General features: G+C 41.7%; 1 protein-coding gene across 1 annotated transcript; it reads left to right on the top strand.

The window, feature by feature from the left end:
- Positions 1–485: 485 nt before the first annotated feature.
- Positions 486–3,988, top strand: LOC311133915 (serine/threonine-protein kinase 35-like; the record flags this gene model as incomplete). The annotated part of the gene is made up of 2 exons (XM_084167528.1): positions 486–1,059; positions 3,273–3,988. Exons 1-2 carry the CDS (start codon positions 567–569, stop codon positions 3,986–3,988), a joined length of 1,209 nt encoding a protein of 402 aa, XP_084023654.1. The 5' UTR covers positions 486–566.
- Between the last annotated feature and the right edge of the window lie 16,932 nt (positions 3,989–20,920).

Here is a 20,920-nt window from a genome sequence, read left to right as displayed (position 1 = left end):
GAAAAATTATAAAATGATTGTCCCAGATGTGCACGCAATTTCATCCAAAGTATGACTTCTATTGCATAATTTAATTGATAAAATTAGGCTGTTTTAAAGGCATTGGACCTATTTCAAGAAGCCGAACTGAAGAAAGGTCCTCGTGTTTGCAATACCAGCACCATTCTTATCAATTAGAGATAAGGTTTGCTGTTGTGCAATTGATGTAGGCCTAGTTTATTGATGTTTTATAATGGTAATGTATTCATGGGCAAATGTTTAAACCAGAAACAGTTGAGAAAGCATTATTGTGTTAAAATGTCACATTACCTCATTCCTACACCCCTGCTATAAGAGAATGGGATAGTCTCTAGAGCTGCCCTCCCCTCCTTGAATTTTTGCTCAGCTAGGCTCAAATATTGATTGTGCGCGGTAACTGCATTGAGCGAGTGTAATCAAATCATCCTCACGAATATTGGAAGGTGTACAAATAACAAGCGCTCGTTTGCGTTTTAGTCCAAAGGTATGAAAGGAAAACCGTGTAGACCTAATTTCCTCGTGCATTCGCTTTTAACGTGAAGACACCCATGGATACAGGTGACAACAGACGTAGACGGGCGAGGAGTGTGAGAGCCAAAAGAACTGGGACGCAAGATGCGTCTGTGAAAAGGGAAAATGCAAACGTCCTAAGATCTTTGAGTGTTGGGAACACAGACGACAATGATGCCATGGAGGATGACGCTGGCTTTGTCAAAAATTGGAGTTTGGAGCGAAGGGTCATGGCTCCACGGTACAGTTTACTCCGTGAGGTCGGAAGGGGCAGCTATGGCGTGGTCTATGAAGCGATTGCACGGAGGTCGGGTGCAAGCGTTGCAGTAAAGAAACTTCGATGCGATGCACCAGAAAATGTCGAGCTTGCCTTGGCAGAATTCTGGGCCCTTGCTAGCCTGGAGAAACGACACGAGAATGTGGTGCAATTGGAAGAATGTGTGTTACAAAGAAACGGTGTGGCTCAAAAAATGAGTCATGGGAACAAGCGGTCCAAGCAGTACTTGCGGTTGGTGGAGACTTCATTAAAAGGTATCCAGCCTATGATGATTGTGTGGAAATCACAGTTCTATATAAATCAATTCACGTTACGTCATAATTTCTCTGTATGACCGCAGCTGTCCGATGGTATATGGTGGGGATTTTGTATCCATTCCATTGTCTATCTAGTTCAACGAAAGTGTGAAATGAAACCAATGCGTTGAAGCAATGTATTTTATTTTCAATGATGACGTAACCTAATTATATGTATTATAGTGGCCTCGTTTTGTCAAGCCATTGATTATCATATCCACTAGATTGGGATTTTAATGTTCTAGTAGTATGAACACCTTACATTTTGACGCTCACGGGTTATTTTCTTTATCTTGGCCAGGTCGCAGTTGTAAATGAGAACTTGTTCTCAACTGGCTTACCTGGTTAAATAAATAAAAATAAACAATTTTAAAGATCAGTTGAGGCGGTAACGTTATAGCCTAGGTTAGGTTGAAATGAAATGCTTGGAAACGATGTTGCAATTGCTGCTTCATTGACAATTGTATCCGTTATTGTCCGGCCTTGGCAGCTGGTTTTTGTTTACGTGAATTCTTCAATCTGAATGCTTTTTAGCAAAGCAATTTGGGATACGTTAGTTGCTGTCACGTACCAGCTCTCATTGGGGGTCTTTGTGAGTGTCGTCATCTTGGCTCACTAAATGGAAGCCTCTGTAATGGCTGTGTCGCGGTCTTGTCACAATGCTGGCCCTCTCTGTTATGCAAGTGCTATTAGCCAGGCCATACCACACTCTGCAAGCCATAGGGTTCACCCTGAGAGATTTGTTTTCAGTACAGTACAGAATGTCAGTTTGCTTTTCCTTTTCACGCATTAAGTTTACTTGCGTACAGTTTTATATCACTTTTCATTTGGTAACTGAATCAGTATTCAAACTACTTATTCAAGTGGGATAATGTATCCACAGAGGACCGATAATGACTGAGGTTCTCATTCTTCGCACGTAGATCAATCATTTTCTCCTGGTTTCAGGTACCAGTAATCGCGATACTCATAAGTATTGTGGCAAGGAAACAAAACATGAAGTGGTTTTAACTTCTTTAGGAAAACCGCACTAATGTTGGAAACAAACATAATTATGTTGTCATCCAGTCACATGTATTTATTTTCCAAGCTATGGCACACAATATTTAACATGTAGCAGGTTTTTAAAGGACTAAAGAATATAGTCTGCTTCTGTTTTCATTTTTTGCCATGGATAAAATATCCAAATAAGGCTATTGTCACAGGCCTAGTTTCTGGTAGGCATAATTGCTGTATTTTATAGTAGGTCAAGGTCTTTACCAAGCCCATGCCACTCTTTTCACTCACACGTTCAACTACCTTGTCATTTGAAATAGTTTATCTTGTTTGTATTCAAATTAGTACCTGTGATATGATCACAGTTTGCCTGATTTGATTGCCTCGGTAATGTTGAATTTAATCCTTTCATCCAGCCCTTTTGTCCTTAAATGGGTTATCCATTTGATAAACATTCCTACCTATTTCTTGAGGTCATGCTTAGTCACAAAGCTTTGGATAAAGTTGCTCAATGTATCATCATAATGTTATTCAAGTAACGGGTAGTGAAGAAAGCAATTGCAGATACCACCGTTATCACCAGTCTATAATATCAGCCTAGGTTAATATGTATTAATGTAGGCCTAGGTAATATTAGGTAAATAAGAAGACGTTTGTGTAGCACCATAGTCATCTGTTCCTCTTGCCCGGTTAGCAGGTGTTGTGTTGATAGTATACAAACGAGAACGTTCAAGCTGTTCCAAACTGGTTTTTCAACAGCCTAGCCCACTTGCAATTCCGATAGTTGCAGCTTGTAGCAACCTTTTTCCTGGAACACACAAATGATAGATAATGGGAGTAGGATTAACTGAGGTTATAGACTGAAATGTCCTATATGGCTTCCTTGGCAATACTACAGCAGAAGAGATGGATTTTGTAATTAAAGCATTTTATGTGTCAATTTTGTAATATGTTCATGTCATTTCCAGTTTGCATATTAAACTGCGATCAGAAAAGGAAACATCTTCATTACTTAGTCATGATACTCTTTTGTCGAGCTAATCATTCATCAGTTTATCGTTCCCTTTATTTTTCACAGTATTGGCTCATTTGTATCCGTGGTTCTGTAAGGTAGAGGTTCATTTGACTGTTTAGTACTGCTGCACCTTTTTTTGACTCGTGTCCATCCATTGCAGGTGAGAGAGTGCTGAGCCACCCAGAGGAGCCCTGCTACCTGTGGTTCGTCATGGAGTTCTGTGAAGGTGGAGACCTGAACCAGTTCATCCTGTCGCGACGACCTGACCCGCGGACCAACAACAGTTTCATGCTCCAGCTCACCAGCGCTGTGGCCTTCCTGCATGAAAACAACATTGTCCACCGCGACCTCAAGCCTGACAACATCCTCATCTCCGAAAAGTCGGGGACGCCAGTTCTCAAAGTCGCCGACTTCGGCCTCAGCAAGGTGTGTGCCGGACTAGGAGGCACCGGGAAGGACGAAGAGGACAAGAACAGAAACGTTGTCAACGTCAACAAGTTCTGGCTGTCGTCAGCGTGCGGCTCTGACTTCTACATGGCACCCGAGGTGTGGGAGGGCCACTACACTGCCAAGGCGGACATCTTCGCCCTAGGCATCATCATCTGGGCAATGCTGGAGCGAATCACCTTTATCGACGCTGAGTCCAAGCGCGAGCTGCTGGGAACTTACGTGAGGCAGGGCGCCGACATCGTGCCGGTTGGCGAGGCGCTGCTAGAGAACCCAAAGATGGTACTGAACATCCCGCAGAAGCGCAAGTCCTCCATGTCGGACGGGGTGAAGAAACTTTTGCAGGACATGCTGGCGGTCAACCCTCAGGACCGGCCCGATGCGCTTGAACTACACAACAGGATGGACCAGCTCACGTGTGCCGCATGACCCCCCCCCCCCCCTCCCGAGAATCGGAACTAGACCTTTTTCCCAGGTACTTATCCATACATTTAATATTTTCATATTTTGATGTACTTGTTTTTGCGTTGTCTACTAGCAATGGTTATGTTTCACGCTGGGTGTTTCGTCTACATGTACTTTCTTTATTATTCACAAGCACTGTTCTGGGGCAAGAATGGCTTTGAAATATGTCTCCGTAGCCCAGTAGAGTTATGCTTAGTAACAGAATGTGACAGAATGTTCTGGCCAGGGCATCGGCTCATAGATAAGTTCCAAATGTTTGTACTGCCTGCTCCCCAAATGTTTTCAACTTCATTCCTTTAGCTCCAGCACTTTGAACTGGTTGAGGAGTACAGAGCGTTCTTCCCAATCCCAGCTGAAGGGCACCACAGTAAAGAGTTATTTGTATGTAGCGATAGAGGGGTGATAACGTAAGTGCAAGCCAGCAAAGAGATTAATTCATGTAATACGTTTTTTATAATCAAGGCACGTCTTGCATATAACTGACAGAAGCACCCTTGATTTGTTTTGTTCATAACACCACTTAGGATAAACTGTTATCAGAACAGGAAACACAAACACACACTGCTGGTAAGTCAATGCTCCCTATGGGAAACGGCTTGCATTATGTCAGGGCTTGCCTGTACAGCGTGTACTGTAAATCCTCCATAGGTGTATCCATGTGTAGAGAAGAGCGCTGTTATCAATAGCTATAAACTGTTTGTGTGAGGGTAATTTCCTTGACCACCAACATGAAGTTCATAGGAGCATGTTTGTGTTTTAATTTTTTATTAAGGCATATACATTTTTCAACCAATTTTCATCCAAAGAATCGGAATAAGCAAAGAGATCTTAAAAAACATCTACCAAAAAAAGTCTTAAAAGGTATTAAAAATACATCAAAACACAATGTTGAAGTAAGACCCCTGCCAACTAATATAAACACTTTTATATTTAGTTTTGGAGAAAATGTTCTGCTTTCTGTAAGAAACATTGCCTTGTGCCTTGAAATTCCGTTTCCAAAAACCCACATCTTTAAGATATTTTCAAATTTCTCTCCCTCATGTGGAGGGAGGATAATTAAAGTTCACATAAGTAACAAATAAGGTAGAGCTATCAATTAGTTAGTGTTTTTACTGATATACATTTTTTATATAAATTTTGTTTATGAATTAAGTGATACAGTAAAGACAAGTATAGTACAGCACAGTACTGTGAAGTACAGTAAAGAAAATTATAGTTCAGTAGAGTACAGTAAAGTATAGTACAGTACTGTAAAGTTCAGTACAGTAAAAAATAGTTTCAGTACTGTACAGTACACATTAGAGCACACGAGTTGAGTACACTAATGTACTGAACTCTACTACTGTACTGAACTCTACTGAGCTTTTACTGTAGTCCCGTGTAGCTCAGTTGGTAGAGCATGGCGCTTGCAACGCCAGGGTTGTGGGTTTGATTCCCATGGGGGACTAGTATGAAAAAAGTATGTAAGTCGCTCTGGATAAGAGCGTCTGCTAAATGACATGAATGTAAATGTACTGTGCTGTACTTTGATGTCCAAACTTGTGAAACATAGATGTCTATGATTGGTTCAGATTTGCTACTGTTTGGGGGCAGAGCTAATTAAAATAATAGCCAGTGTGTAGAATAATACCCAAATATGCAAAGGAGGATACATCACCAGGAAGAGAATGACTTTCATATCCATAATGATGCATTTCTGTGTAGTACAGATCAGGGACCCATGATGAAATTGTGTTACTGCAATTCCATTACTGGGTGTAAATTCACTTCACTTACTGTAGTTCGAAAACCAAAATAGATTTTTTCAAAGTCAATGTGTTATGTCATAGCTGACACCCCATTCTTTCTGCAGACATTGTTGAATCATAATTCGGAGCATATATTTTAGTTTCTTTTGTAAAATGTTCTGTGTAAATTGTTAAAAGTAGGCCTTGTGCATAGAGTTCTATGGTTTGTTAATCTTTGAAATCAATGGTTTTTGTTTTTCATACATTTTAAAGTAAAAAATCTGAGTCCCAGCGCGATGCCGTTACCATGGAATTGCCCTGAGACAAAAGTTGAATCCACAAAATGTAACCTAAATACCAACTCTTCTGTGTAACAATGGTGAGTCAGCAAATGGCTATCACAACATGTCATCTCCATGGACAGAGAGCTGAGGCTTTAAATCCCCCTTTAAGCCAGTTGCATAAGAGGTTGGCGAGAAATAGGACAGAATCACTAGGCAAGAATCTGCCACTGCCAGCCAAACAATGACAATCTGCATACAGTCCTCACAGTGGTAACCGCAATGGATTTCGAATAGGAAAGGTTGTTTTACTGCAGAATATATGGAATACAAAAATGACTCAGTGGATTGATTTATGGGGATCCTAATAAAATACTAAAATATCATAGAACCACATGTTTTTTTAGGCCTACCTACAGCAAAGGACCATGTTAGGGTGGCTTTAAATACATTTGAGTTAGGACGAACTCTCATAAGTCTTAATAATTCACATACAAGCGTCTGTACTCCAACTGTAGAATTCGCCCAGAGTCGGCTGTATAAAAAATCTACCCCCCCCCCCCCCCCCCCCCCCCCAAAAAAAAAAGTATCTGTCTGGTCTGGGCTTCAGCTACTGTCAGCCTGATTGATGCCAAGACTGTGACCCCAGTACATACGCCTAATGGTAAAATGTGACCCAATAGAGCTACTGTCACTACAGAGCTAATTGTGGTCTAAAGTTAAAGGAGAATTTTCCTATTTCTGAAGTAAATCTAAAAAAAATTATGTAAATGTCATGTTTTATAAAAGGGGTCAGACTTTTAAAAAATGTTGGGGGGCTGAGTGCTGAGCCACCCAGAGAATAGTACCCCAGCTATTATTCACTTACTCGTTGTTTAGTGTCAGGGCACGTAAAAGACATGAACAAAAACACCCAAATACGTCCTTTTAGAAACGGACACGCTCTCAGTATAGTGATGTAGGTCTTTAGATGTTGTACACATGAAATTGTGTCATTCCGAACTTTATCCATAATGTTGTATACCATTTTGTGCAGCACGAGCCGTTTCTTCTACAAGCTGTGCTGAGTGGGCTGTGTCTGTACTATAGAGACGCTCGGCCTGCACAACTGCGCGGGGGAAATGGCGCGACTCGACCAAAATGGATTATAACGTTGCGGATAAAGTTCGTAATGACACAATTTCATGTGTACAACATCTAAAGACCTACATCACTATACTGAGAGCGTGTCCGTTTCTAAAAGGACGTATTTGGGTGTTTTGGAGCTTGTGTTCTTTTGCGTGCCCTTATACTGCACAACGAGCAATGAGGAAGTGAATCGCGGCTGGGGAACTTTTCAACAAAAAAACAACATCACAAAACAAGTGTCTGGACCCATCTATAACAAGCCATTTTACATCAAAAATAGAGATTTACTTCAGAAATAGGACAATTCTCCTTTCACCCAGTCCTTATTCCTTTTAAAGTACTTTCTACCAGGAAGCCAGGCTTTAGAAGAAGCAAGGTTATCGTGTCTGGAAAATGGTATCAACTCTAATCAAGTTAATTAAAATTCCAGTGCAAAGAGCGAGTGCCTAACTAACAAAATCACACTGTCACAACTAGCTTCTTCAATTAAAGGTGATGTCACATACGACCAAAATATGACCTTATGAAGGTGTTGTGTTTTTGCTGAGTAAGGATATGATGATAAACAGTGCTATTGCGCCTTCGTGTCATGTTAGGGCCAAGTTTCAGTCAGCTGGGGTTTGTGGCTCAGACCCAGACATTAGTCCCACTGCAGTGGCTGCTGCAGATGAGTCGGACATGTACGTAGTAGCCTCATAATGGTCTGCAGCAGGATGGAGCACTGCTGCATTGACTCAGCAATTCTAAACAGAGCCACACTCTGACCTAGGTTAAATAATGGTTTTAGGCTAGAGCCCACACAAGCCTGGGTTTGTAGGCTATAGTAAGATTCATTTATTTATCATGGTGAATATGGCTGTTTATCAAACTGTTTTTACACACACACTCCATGCCTGTCTTTCAGATTATGTAAACACACTGGTGAGTGTATAGCCCCTCATGGAGTAGCTGGTGGCAGATGGCCTCAGTATGGCCTGTGTGGAAGACCCGGGTGTTTGTTTACCCAGGCCCGCATGCAGAGAAGGATTTCTGTGTGGGGTGTTAAGAGCCTCTAGTGTTTCAATGTCTCACGCTAGCTGCCGCTGACCCATTTGCTTAAGCCACACATTTGGGTCGTGCAACACATTTAGGTTATGCAACACATTTTAGGTTATGCAACCGAGAAATCCGCTGGCTTGACCTAACAGTATGTTGTTAATAGCTTAATCATGGAGATTAAAATGTTTATGGTGAGAATGTGTAGCATAGGCTGTGTGAATGCTGTCAATTGTGGTTTTAGAAGGTGTTCTTTGCCTTCGCCCTGAAATCCTCTGATGTCTGCCACCCATAACCACATAACCTCGTGATGGAAAGGTTGAAAGGCCTAGCTGCAAGGCTACATCTGTTTTTCCTGCGCTCTTTTTTTTTTACCATCATGCTTAATTCAATTTTGGATCAAATATACAAACTTTTGTTTTAACTGAACAATCTTTGTATGTTAGCTCTGACTTAAATCATGCATTTATTTCCTTTTTTTCCTTGTTGTCTCAGGTACCACTTTCAAACTTCCTGGACCCAATGAATCAGTGAAAAGGACACTGTAGTTTGGAAGACTGTGAAATATCTATTGTGACAAATGTGAAGAAAAAGAAAGCATTCGAGCCAACTGCTAATCGGATACCGCAAATGGAATCAGTATTTTATCAGTACAGTTCCCAACCTATATTGTTACAGGGAATGTTTTACTTGGCCTGAAATTAATAGTAGAATAATGATGACGTGTACTCCATTTATATTGATATACCCGTTATATCTGCTGCTTCGTAGTAGGATGGCCATGTTTGTTTGTTTGTTTGAACTGAATGTGTCTTTGTTGTGGGTTCACCCCGTGAACCGGTGGCACTGTGTATCAAGACACGTTTGTTATATTTTCAACACCTCAGGCTCTCGTTGCCCAATTAAGTGTGCATGCTTCACTGACACTCCACCATCTTGCCCCATCTTCCATTGACAAAATACATTATTCTACATGCAGATTTTCATCCAGTTTCGTTTAAACTTGTCCATCACTTGAGAAGGCATGACATAAAATGGTGAACAAATTGTTGATTTGATAAAAATATATTTTTTTACAGATGGTCTGTGCACCCTTGCTCCCCCCAATCAAATGATATATAAATCCAAGTAGCCTAAAACGTAAACACTTTTTTATTATGCCCCACCGTGCCTTGATAATCATCTGAAAGTGGGATTGAGATGAGCATTTTAATTGTTTTCTTTAATTTGACACTTTAATTGAACCTTTTTTTTGGCCATTTTTGTTCGGAAAGTGTGCATTTTAAAGCCGATGGGTGCCATTTGAGATGTGATGAGATTGATGCTGTGGAGTGGATATTGTGATATCACCCATAGGGATATTCTTTGATTTAGACTCAGCCCAGTAGTATGTCAAAACCCTGTTTAAGGTGTACCATGTTTTTAAACTCTTGGATTGCTCCTGAGAGACTGGCTGCCACCCTACTCCACCTCTCCTTTCCCAACTCAAAATATGTTAATTGGTCATGATTTTCATGTATTTTGTGAATTGTTTTTTCCAACTCACACTTTACATAAGAGCAGCATATTGATCTATTTGATTCTGTTTTAAGATTGTTTGTTCTAAATTTAAAATATTTCATTTCTTTGCTTTTTGAGCCATATTGTTGAAAGGTATTATCTTGATAAGCTTTCCAAACACCTGGTAGGATCTTACACAATATCATTCTTGCAATATCGCAAATGTGTGACGAACTATTACTGAGAATCTTTATCACATTTAGAGAAATGTAACCTTTTGATCGGAGGAGATATCGAATGAAATTCACAATCGATTTAGTACAAAGTTTAAATTTAACTACCTAAATTAAACAAAACTACAATCTCAGATTGAGATCACTTTTACTTCTGCATTAATAAATGTTTTCCTCTTTTTTGTGGTTTACAGTCACTAAGCAGCCATATGGACTTGTTTCCAGTCATCCTTTGTGTATTATGCTACCTCATTTGCCTGCACATTTGCAGACTTTCCTCAACTGAGCCATCATGTATATTTTTTATTTTCTGATTCTTTGGGAAGTATACGGTTGTGAATTTAATTGCTATCAGAACTAAGTGTATGTAAGTTGTCTGTTCTATTCAACAGTATTTTTTTCATTTTTATTTGTTGCTTAGTTTTCATTTGATTAAAGATGGGTCTAAAATGGGTCATTCCTTGTTTAACCTGAACATCTAAAGGGTTATCCAAATTACACTGAAAATTCTGTCATTTTACAAAAGATAAACTGGACAGTTAGGTTTTTGGGCCGTTTGATCCTGTACCAATTTTTGAGTTTTGTTTGCATTTAGCTGAAGCTTACTTTTAAGGTAGACAATTGTCTTTCTAATGCAATTGTCGTCTTTCTCTTATGGTTTCTGCCATGCTTTGGTCATCCTCCGCTTGAGAAATATACCTCATGTTCCGTTACTTGTTTTCTACCGGGGTTGGTAAATTGTATGACCTGTAAGCAAGCTCAAGGTCAGTTTTGTTTTTATTTTGTATTATTGTTTGAGCTACCTAATTAAAGGGACCATGGAGCCAAAAGTATAAGAGAGAGACTGCATTTCTAAGTGTTTCTTTCATGCCTTTTTTTTTTTTTTTTTGGGGTCATTTATACTACTTTAATTCAGTTTATTTCAAGATCTTAATGCAATCTTTTTCCTCAATTGAAAATATAACTGTAGTGTACCATGGAAATGTGCATGGCAGGTTTGCAGTATAGAAGGTGACACCAAATATCCCAATAGTCTCAGTTGTACAGGTATTTGGTACAGTAAAACTAACTCTTTGCTGCTGGGATTGGTAAATTACAGATCTACCTGTCTGTTTAGTAATGTGTGGTTTGCTGCTGATTAGAGACACACTTTCGTCTCATGTTCTTTACTTTCTCAATCATGCAGAGATTGAGTCTTTTTATAGTTCCATTTGGTGATTCACACAACAAGCTTCTATGCAACCATCCCTCACTTAAAACACTGTTCTGTTTAACTCCCTCTCTGCTTGTCATCGTTCTCTGAGGGTTTAGAAGAGGAATCTCCATCTTGTCGTGATGTGAATTATGCTTCCTATCGTTTCAATGGAATTCACTGTCCTTGGTCTGGTCTTAGAGCTTACTAGAGATGTTAGCTTCAGTGAAGACTTCTCTTTGGTATCATTGTACATCTTTTGGTTTCTCTTTCAATAAAGTCTAAAAACAAAAAGAACAATTGTGAGTTTTGTCCTTTCTGTAAGAGTAGTAGGAAGTGTATAGTCTGCCTGGTGAGACGATATACTAAACCAGCTCTTACCAAAGCACTCTGGCATTGGTTGTTACAATGGTAGGATGATGCCTGTGCTTGTTTAAACATGCCCAATACCCAAAGGATAATGGCACATGACCATTATTGGCTGGGATCAGGCAAGTCTGTTACAAAGAGAAGCTGTCTCCCTTGAGGCTTGTCGTATTTGTATTTATTATGGATCCCCATTAGTTCCTGCCAAGGCAGCCGCTACTCTTCCTGGGGTTTATTATGGATCCCCATTAGTTCCTGCCAAGGCAGCCGCTACTCGTCCTGGGCTCCAGTGAAGTTAAGGAAGTTATACAATTAGAAAAACATTACATTTCACAATACATTAAGTGTGTGCCCTCAGGCCCCTACTCTACTACCACATATCTACTACACAAAGTCCATGTGTGTATAGTGCCTATGTCATCATGTATGCATGTGCCTGTGTGTGTCTCCACAGTCCACGCTGTTCCATAAGTTGATTTATTTTTATTTTACTGCTTGCATGAGTTACTTGATGTGGAATAGAGTTCCATGTAGTCATGGCTCTATGTAGTACTGTGCGCCTCCCATAGTCTGTTCTGGACTCAGTGCATTCAACATGTCAGTACCTCTCACAAATCCAAATAGTGATGAAGTCAATCTCTCCTCTACTTTGAGCCAGGAGACATTGACATGCATATTAATGTTAGCTCTTTGTGTACATTTAAGGGCTAGCCGTACTACCCTGTTCTGGGCCAATTGTAATTGTCCCTCTTTGTGGCACCTGACCACACGACCAAACAGTAGTCCAGGTGCGACAAAACTAGGGCCTGTAGGACCTGCCTTGTTTATAGCGTTGTTAAGAAGGCAGAGCAGTGCTTTTATTATGGACAGACCTCTCCCCATCTTAGCTACTGTTGCATCTATGTTTTGACCATGACAGTTTACGATTCAGGGTTACTCCAAGCGGTTCAGTCTCAACTTCCTCAATTTCCACATTATTCATTACAAGATTTAGTTGAGGTTTAGGGTTTAGTGAATTATTTGTCCCAAATACAATGCTTTTAGTTTTTTAAATATTTAGGACTAACTTGTTTTTTGCCACCCATTCTGAAACTGACTGCATCTCTTTGTTAAGTGTTGCAGTGATTTCACTTGCTGTGATAGATGACATGTATAGTGTAGAGTCATCAGCATAACTGTTGATTCTCATTAATACTGGTTTTGTGCATTCTAGAATAACCCCCATCACAACAGATGGACCTTTGGAGCTGCGATGTTAAATGGCTGTCTCCCTCTAAGCAAGTTCAACAGAGGGAGTCTTGTGTGACTTCCACAAACACTGCGTTCACACAACAAAAATACAGTATGTAGCTATTCAAACGTGCTATTGGCACCTCTGACTGCATAATTCAAATTGAAATGCAGCGAACCAAGAGAGACTTCAAAGAATCTCACACCCTTATGCAAAATAAAAAAATATATGTTATGATAGAACCAAATCATTGCAGGCATGGCGCATTGGATCTGCGGATTTCAAAGAGATGTTAGGTGCCAGACTGCCAGTAATGATGCCAACAAGCCAAGTCATATTACGCTAAATTGGAATCACCACATGAAAATCATCTCGTAAAGAACATGGGCAACATGTCAGAACACATCCAAAGTCAGAAGTCACACCAGGTGAATTCCCCTCAGGGGTGATACTGTTTTCATATGAAAAGGAGGAAAAACATGACAGAATAACATAACTGCCGTTTTGTTTCAGGAAGAGGAAATCCCTCTCCCACAACGGTCTTAAGAACTCTCTATCCTGGCAACTGAAAATAAATGGTGATATAATGAAGAAAATACAACTGTAAAAATAACGCATGGCATAGGCGAAATTGCCACAGGGCTGGGGGGGGGCCGCAGATAGCATATGAACACGTCATAAACAATGGCAAAATGTGTAGAATTGCAGGAAATTTACTTTAAAGTAACTGTCCAGTGTTTCCAGATTTCTATGAAATATGACGTATAGTTAATTCCAATATGAGTGAGTTCCACTTATACTGCGTTTTCAAAGTACCCCTCCAGATACCCCTCCATATACCCCTTCCAGATACCCTATCATATACCCCTCCAGATACCCCTCCAGATACCCCTTCCATATACCCTATCATATACCCCTTCAGATACCACTCCATATACCCCTCCAGATACCCCTCCATATACCCCTTCCAGATACCCTATCATATACCCCTTCAGATACCACTCCATATACCCCTTCAGATACCACTCCAGATACCCCTCCAGATACCCCTCCATATACCCCTTCAGATACCACTCCATATACCCCTCCAGACACCCCTCCAGATACCCCTCCAGATACCCCTCCAGAGAAGAATAATAAGTAATCTCAAATTGTGTAGAATTGCAGGAAATGCATTTGAAAATGTAAAAAACATTCCGAATAGGACCTGCCGGACACCCCGTCTAATTGTGTCACTCCTCCCCGTACAGGCAAGGCCCCCTGGGGGGAGGGTTGTCTAAGAACCGCCCCCCACCTCCCTTCATTAAGAGCTCCAACAACATGTCCCCTAACAGTGAACTGACATGGCCATAAAAGACAGGGTCAAACAGCCCACAACAGCCCACAAAGAGCTGCTGACCTCTCGTAAAAACCTATACACTGCAAACATGCCTGGGTTCACAGTAGTCATGTGTGATCACTACTGGGGGGATATATTTTTCACTTTATCATAAAAAGGCTCATTAGATACATGATCGAATGGTCTGTTGACTTCAAGATGAGTAATAAGAAACGTTATGCCCTCTATGACAAAGAGCTATTGACATTGATGTTGTGTAAGGTCAAAGGTGATAAAGGAGAGAGCATGTTTTTTTCCATTTGCGGAATACCTGAAGAATTTCCTTGTCTAGAAAAATCTTGATGGCAGCCGACAAGAGGAAGGGTAACGTTCCAACTGAAAATAAAGGACCAAAAAAGACTTCAATTAACAAACTTTTCCCATTTTATTGTTGTTTTTTAGTCCGCATGGCTGTTAATATATTCTATGTGAAAGTAATTAATAAATAGTTACATAATATTACATAACAATTCACACAAGGTCTATTCCACAGACCCACTTTTCTCAGGGGGTTACTGATATAGAGGCCCTTGTTTGTGAGGAGCAGTCAAACCAGGTGTTCAATTGGTGGTGTGATATGAATATATACTCAAATATCCACTCAAAAATGTAGATCTGTCATTCTCATTGAACTCAAGCGTAATAAGTTCTATGTGCCCTATTTCTATGCTTCCCATTCTTAAGTTTTTGCGTCTTTTACTTTCGGTTTTGTACACCATCTACAAACAGCTGAAATTACAATATTTTGGTTTAATGAAAAGATATCTCACAGCGGTTTAGATGGTACAATGATTCTCTACACCCTTCAAACTCAACTCTGGACCTCAAAGCCAGTTCCACTGCATTTGTTCATTGTTCCCCTCTAATCAGGGACTGACTTAGACCTGGACACCAGGTGTGTGCATTATCAGGTTGAACAGAAAAACAGCAGGCTCCAGACCTTGTAGGGTAAGAGTGCTCTACACTATCCATTGCTTGTTTTGTCACATAATCTGAAATTAGGCAAACTATTAGAATTTTAGCAACCAGGAAATGGCGGAGCGATTTCTGCATATTGCACCTTTAATACAGTCCCAATTCTATTTGCATGTCAGCAGTCAAGTTTTCAAGATATTGGATTTTCAAGAAGAGAAGTGTTACTTGCCACATCATCATGACGACGCAAAATGCTTCATATGATGCAAAACGCATCATCATGATAATGTGGCAAGTGACACTTTGCTTCTTAAAAACCCAATATCTTGAAAACTTGACTGCTGACATGCAAAACATTTTGGGACTGTATCAACAGTGGACTAATTAAAAAAATACCAAAATATAGTTTTTGAGTGGAATTTTCCTTTAAGAGGACCAGACTGAAGTGGTAGTAAGTAAGACCTACACAACCAGCCAGCCAACAACATGGGAGACAAAGACAAATACAAGAAGCTACAGCAAGCCTGCGATGGAAGGAGGAGAGTGTGGGCAAGGTTAGGTATTTGCTCACTGAACATAGGGGAGGGGTAGCATCTGTAAAAATGAGAGGGTGAGTGGAGAAAGGCTGCTAGGGGGAGGAGGAAGAGTGTGTGTGTGCATGTGTCTGTGTGTGTGTTTGTGTCCGTGCGTGCGTGTGCGTGCAGTGTGTGTCTGTGTTCGTACTTGTGTGGGCATGTGCGTGTGTGCGTTTGTACGTGCGCGCATCTGTCTGGGTGTGTGTGTGTGTGCACTCAATGACTGGGCAGAGGGAGGCACTTAGGGAATGGCCAGGATAGCCAGGGTGGGTTTGCAGCCTTGTGTGTGAACTGAACAACCAGTCGGTTGCTGATTATGTTATGTCAGCTGACTGATAAACACTGGTGTGTGGAAGGCAAGTCTGGTAGACAGTAACAGATAGCCCAGTGTGTTAGAGCTTAGTAGTGCTTATTGTGACTGAGCTCTATAGGTGTACTTTCAATGTAAATGTATTGTTTACGCCACACCTAGACTAACAGGTCTAGAGGCAAAATAGAGGGGCAGTAGTACTACTGTAATGGGAAATTAAACCAAACGCTGTAGCTAATCTTCTAACGTACGACATGTTTGTTTGTTTGACAGATTATTCTATTGTAAGGATGTGTCTTAAACGCTACAATGGCCAACACACAGTACAGTTGCGTGGTAATACGCAAACACATACTGATGTAAGCATTATCACATTACAAAGCCAGAGACCGTTTCCAAGTACAGGTATTCAAATCTTTTTTCTCTGCCAATAACCTGTCAGGTAAACTCACTAGGCACACGGACATCAACTATGTACGTCTCTCACATTACATGCCTCAACGCTCATAGAAATACCAACTAAACGTTCACTAATCCATGAGGACAGCCGATTGAGCCATTAAAGCTGTCGGATGTGTTAAAGGTTTAACAGGTGATTTAGGCTGATATGGTACAGAGCGCACAAGTATAATCCCATTTGAGCAAAAGCACGCAACCCCAAACCTCTACCATTTTACCTTTTTTCACACTACTGAGACATTCCTGGGCTGGCTACGCATCCATCGCTACTGAGCCATTCCTGGGCTGGCTACACATCCATCGCTACTGAGCCATTCCTGGGCTGGCTATGCATCCATCACTACTGAGCCAAGTCGAGCTGTCCTGGGCTGGCTACGCATTCATTCCTACTGAGCCAAGCAGAGCTGTCCTGGGCTGGCTACGCATTCATTCCTACTGTGGCATTCCTGAGCTGGCTAAGGATCCATCACTATTGAGCCAAACCTAGCTGTCCTAGGCTGGCTATACATCCATCGCTACTGAGCCAAACCAAGCCGAGCTCTCCTAGGCTGGCTACGCATCCATCCCTACTGATGGAACCGCACAAGAAGGGACATTATGAAAAGAAAAATAGCAGAGCCAGCACGGTACGATTTGGGGCAGGCCAACGTGTGAATCATGCATTCGATTCCTGTGCTACCATAGATACAGTTGAAGTCGGAAGTTTACATACACTTAGGTTGGAGTCATTAAAACTCGTTTTTTCAACCACTCCACAAATTTCTCGTTAACAAACTATAGTTTTGGCAAGTCAGTTAGGACATCTACTTTGTGCATGACACTAGTAATTTTTCCAACAATTGTTTACAGACAGCTTATTTCACTTATAATTCACTGTATCGCAATTCCAGTGGGTCAGAGATTTACATACACTAAGTTGACTGTGCCTTTAAACAGCTTGGAAAATTCCAGAAAATGATGTCATGGCTTTAGAAGCTTCTGATAGGGTAATTTACATAATTTGAGTCAATTGGAGGTGTACCTGTGGCTGTATTTCAAGGCCTACCTTCAAACACAGTGCCTCTTTGCTTGACATCATGGGGAAATCAAAAGAAATCAGCCAAGACCTCAGAAAAATTATTGTAGATCTCCACAAGTCTGGTTCATCCTTGGGAGCAATTTCCAAACGCCTGAAGGTACCACGTTCATCTGTACAAACAATAGTACGCAAGAATAAACACCATGGGACCACGCAGCCGTCATACCGCTCAGGAAGGAGACGCGTTCTGTCTCCTAGAGATTAACGTACTTTGGTGCGAAAAGTGCAAATCAATCCCAGAACAACAGCAAAGGACCTTGTGAAGATACTGGAGGAAACAGGTACAAAGTATCTATATCCACAGTAAAACGAGTCCTATATCGACATAACCTGAAAGGCCGTTCGGCAAGGAAGAAGCCACTGCTCCAAAACTGCCATAAAAAAGACTATGGTTTGCAACTGCACATGGGGACAAAGATCGTACTTTTTGGAGAAATGTCCTCTGGTCTGATGAAACAAAAATATAACTGTTTGGCCGTAATGACCATCGTTATTTTTGGAGGAAAAAGGGGGTTGCTTGCAAGCCGAAGAACACCATCCCAACCGTGAAGCACGGGGGTGGCAGCATCATGCTGTGGGGGTGCTTTGCTGCAGGAGGGACTGGTGCACTTCACAAAATAGATGGCATCATGAGGAAGGAAAATTATGTGGATATATTGAAGCAACATCTCAAGACATCAGTCAGGAAGTTAAAGCTTGGTCGCAAATGGGTCTTCCAAATGGACAATGACCCCAAGAATACTTCCAAAATTGTGGCAAAATGGCCTAAGGACAACAAAGTCAAGGTATTGGAGTGGCCCTCACAAAGCCCTGACCTCAATCCTATAGAAAATGTGTGGGCAGAACTGAAAAAGCGTGTGCGAGCAAGGAGGCTTACAAACCTGACTCAGTTGCACCAGCTCCGTCAGGAGGAATGGGCCAAAATTCACCCAACTTATTGTGGGAAGCTTGTGGAAGGCTACCCGAAATGTTTGACCCAAGTTAAACAATTTAAAGGCAATGCTACCAAATACTAATTGAGTGTATGTAAACTTCTGACCCACTGGGAATGTGATGAAAGAAATAAAAACTGAAATAAATCATTCTCTCTACTATTATTCTGACATTTCACAAGGAATTTTTCCTTGGATTAAATGTCAGGAATTGTGAAAAACTGAGTTTAAATGTATTTGGCTAAGGTGTATGTAAACTTCCCACTTCATCTGTACATACTCAGACAAGTGCACTCTAAAAACAACCCCTTTCATGTAGATCTGAAAGAAATGGATAGGTAAAAGGGAAATGGTGGTAACTCCACGTTGCCCTAGGTAAAAATATTGCCATATTGCTTAATACCAATCCAATCCTTTCTGATCTGCAAAGTACGTTAGGGCTATTTAGGGGCTATGGGTTGTCTCTGGACAGTGCCCAACAACTCAGACACTCAAAACAAACCACTTTTACATTCACTTCCCTCCAGACGCTCAATAGTATAATCTGCAACAGGCTTCCTTTCCTCAGTGTCAATCCTAGAGCCATAACACCACAGTGTAAATTCTAGAGCCATAACACCAAAGTGTCAATCCAGACCACGTGATTTGGGGCCCTTCCTCATAATCTCATACGCCGTTAGTTTAGCTTTTCCATTTCCTCTCGCTGCAGTCTTACAGCTGTAACAGCAGCAGGTGGTTGGAAGTCAACACGCAATGGAACCCTGGTCAGTGGAAGTGAGGAGGGGCCTCATATGTCATGTCCTTTAACTGAATCAGTTTGAGAGTGAGGCATGAGGCTCTAATTGACATACTGCAGAGGTCTATACTAATGTTTGCCCTTGCAAATTACATCTGTTTCATTAAAAGCCATTCATAGTTTGGGCATCTTTATTTTATTACATGCACATATACTGAGTGTACAAAACATTAGGAACACCGTCCTAATATTGAGTTGCACCCCCTTTTGCACTCAGAACAGCCTCAATTTGTCAGGGCATGGACTCTACAAGGTGTCGAAAGCATTCCAAAGGGATGCTGGCCCATGTTGACTCCAATGCTTCCCACAGTGTCAAGTTGGCTGGATGTCCTTTCGGTGGTGGACCATTCTTGATCCACATGGGAAACTGTTGAGTGTGAAAAACCCAGCAGCGTTGCAGTTCTTGACACAAACTGGTGCGCCTGGTAACTACTACCATACCCCGTTCAAAGGCACTTCAATATTTTGTCTTGCCGATTCACCCTCTGAATGGCACACAAACACAATCCATGTTTCAATTGTCTCAAGGCTTAAAAATCCTTCTTTAACCTCTCCTCCCCTTCATCTACACTGATTGAAGTGGAATTAACAGGTGACATCAATACGGGATCATAGTGTTCACCTGGGTTCACCTAGTCAGTCTATGTCAGGTGTTCCTAATGGTTTGTACGCTCAGTGTATACACAGGTGTGTGGAGTAAAGCTGAAGTGAGAAGATGGTTGCCTTGACTGTTCGTGACAGGACCATTTACTGCTGCAGTGGATATCTGACGGTGATTGGAAAGGAGAGACGGAAAGATGGAATCTTGGAATGTGACAGTGGGATGTTGTGAGTTCAATTATGGAAATTATTTACTCTTGTAATTATTCACACAAATCTGTCACCCGCAGTATTCACTGTCCTTACAATTACAATCATGGCTAATATATTTTCTGGCACAACACACATGCGGGGTGTGATCTACAAACACGTGTGTGGTGATGTGATTTGAAGGAGTCAGGCGCAGGAGGGTAAATCACAGAATAACAGGTTTATTCCGTTGACACAGCCGTACGCAGCAATGCGTCAAACACTCCAGTGCTGAAATATACAGCGCACTGGAAACAACAAGGCACACTGGTGAATATCCCGGCGATACAAAATACAAGAGCTCCACCGAGCTAAACTAACCTCCACAATAAACAATCACACACAAAGACAAGGGGGCAGAGGGAACACTTATACAGGTACTGATGAGGGGAATTGAAACCATGTGTGTGTAATAAAAAGACAAAACAAATGGAATGATGAGTTGAGGAGCAGCAGTGGCTAGAAGGCGAAGCCTGCCCGAACAAGGAGGGGAGGAAGCTTCAGAGGAAGTCGTGACAGTACCCCCCCCCCACCCCGCCCCACTTGACGCGCAGCTCCAGCAACACGCCGTCACCGGCCTCGGGGACAGCCAGGAGGACGCGGAGCACGGCGAGCCAGATGGCGACGGTGGAAATCCTGCTAAAGGGAGGGATTGAGGATATCCCTCACTGGGACCCAACACCGCTCCTCTGGACCATACCCCTCCCACTCCACGAGGTACTGAAGGCCCCCCACCCGAAGCCTCGAATCCAGGATGGAACGGACGGAGTACGCCGGGGCCCCCTCGATGTCCTCCCGCACCTCAGGCTCCTGGAGCGGACCAGCCACCACCGGCCTGAGGAGAGACACATGAAACGAGGAGTAAATACGGTAATCGGGATGTAACCTATATGTAACCTTGTTGATTCTCC

This window comes from Coregonus lavaretus (assembly GCF_964263955.1).
Source record: "Coregonus lavaretus genome assembly, chromosome: 8".
Taxonomy (NCBI): Eukaryota; Metazoa; Chordata; class Actinopteri; order Salmoniformes; family Salmonidae; genus Coregonus; species Coregonus lavaretus.
This window is presented reverse-complemented; position numbering and strand designations above follow the sequence as displayed.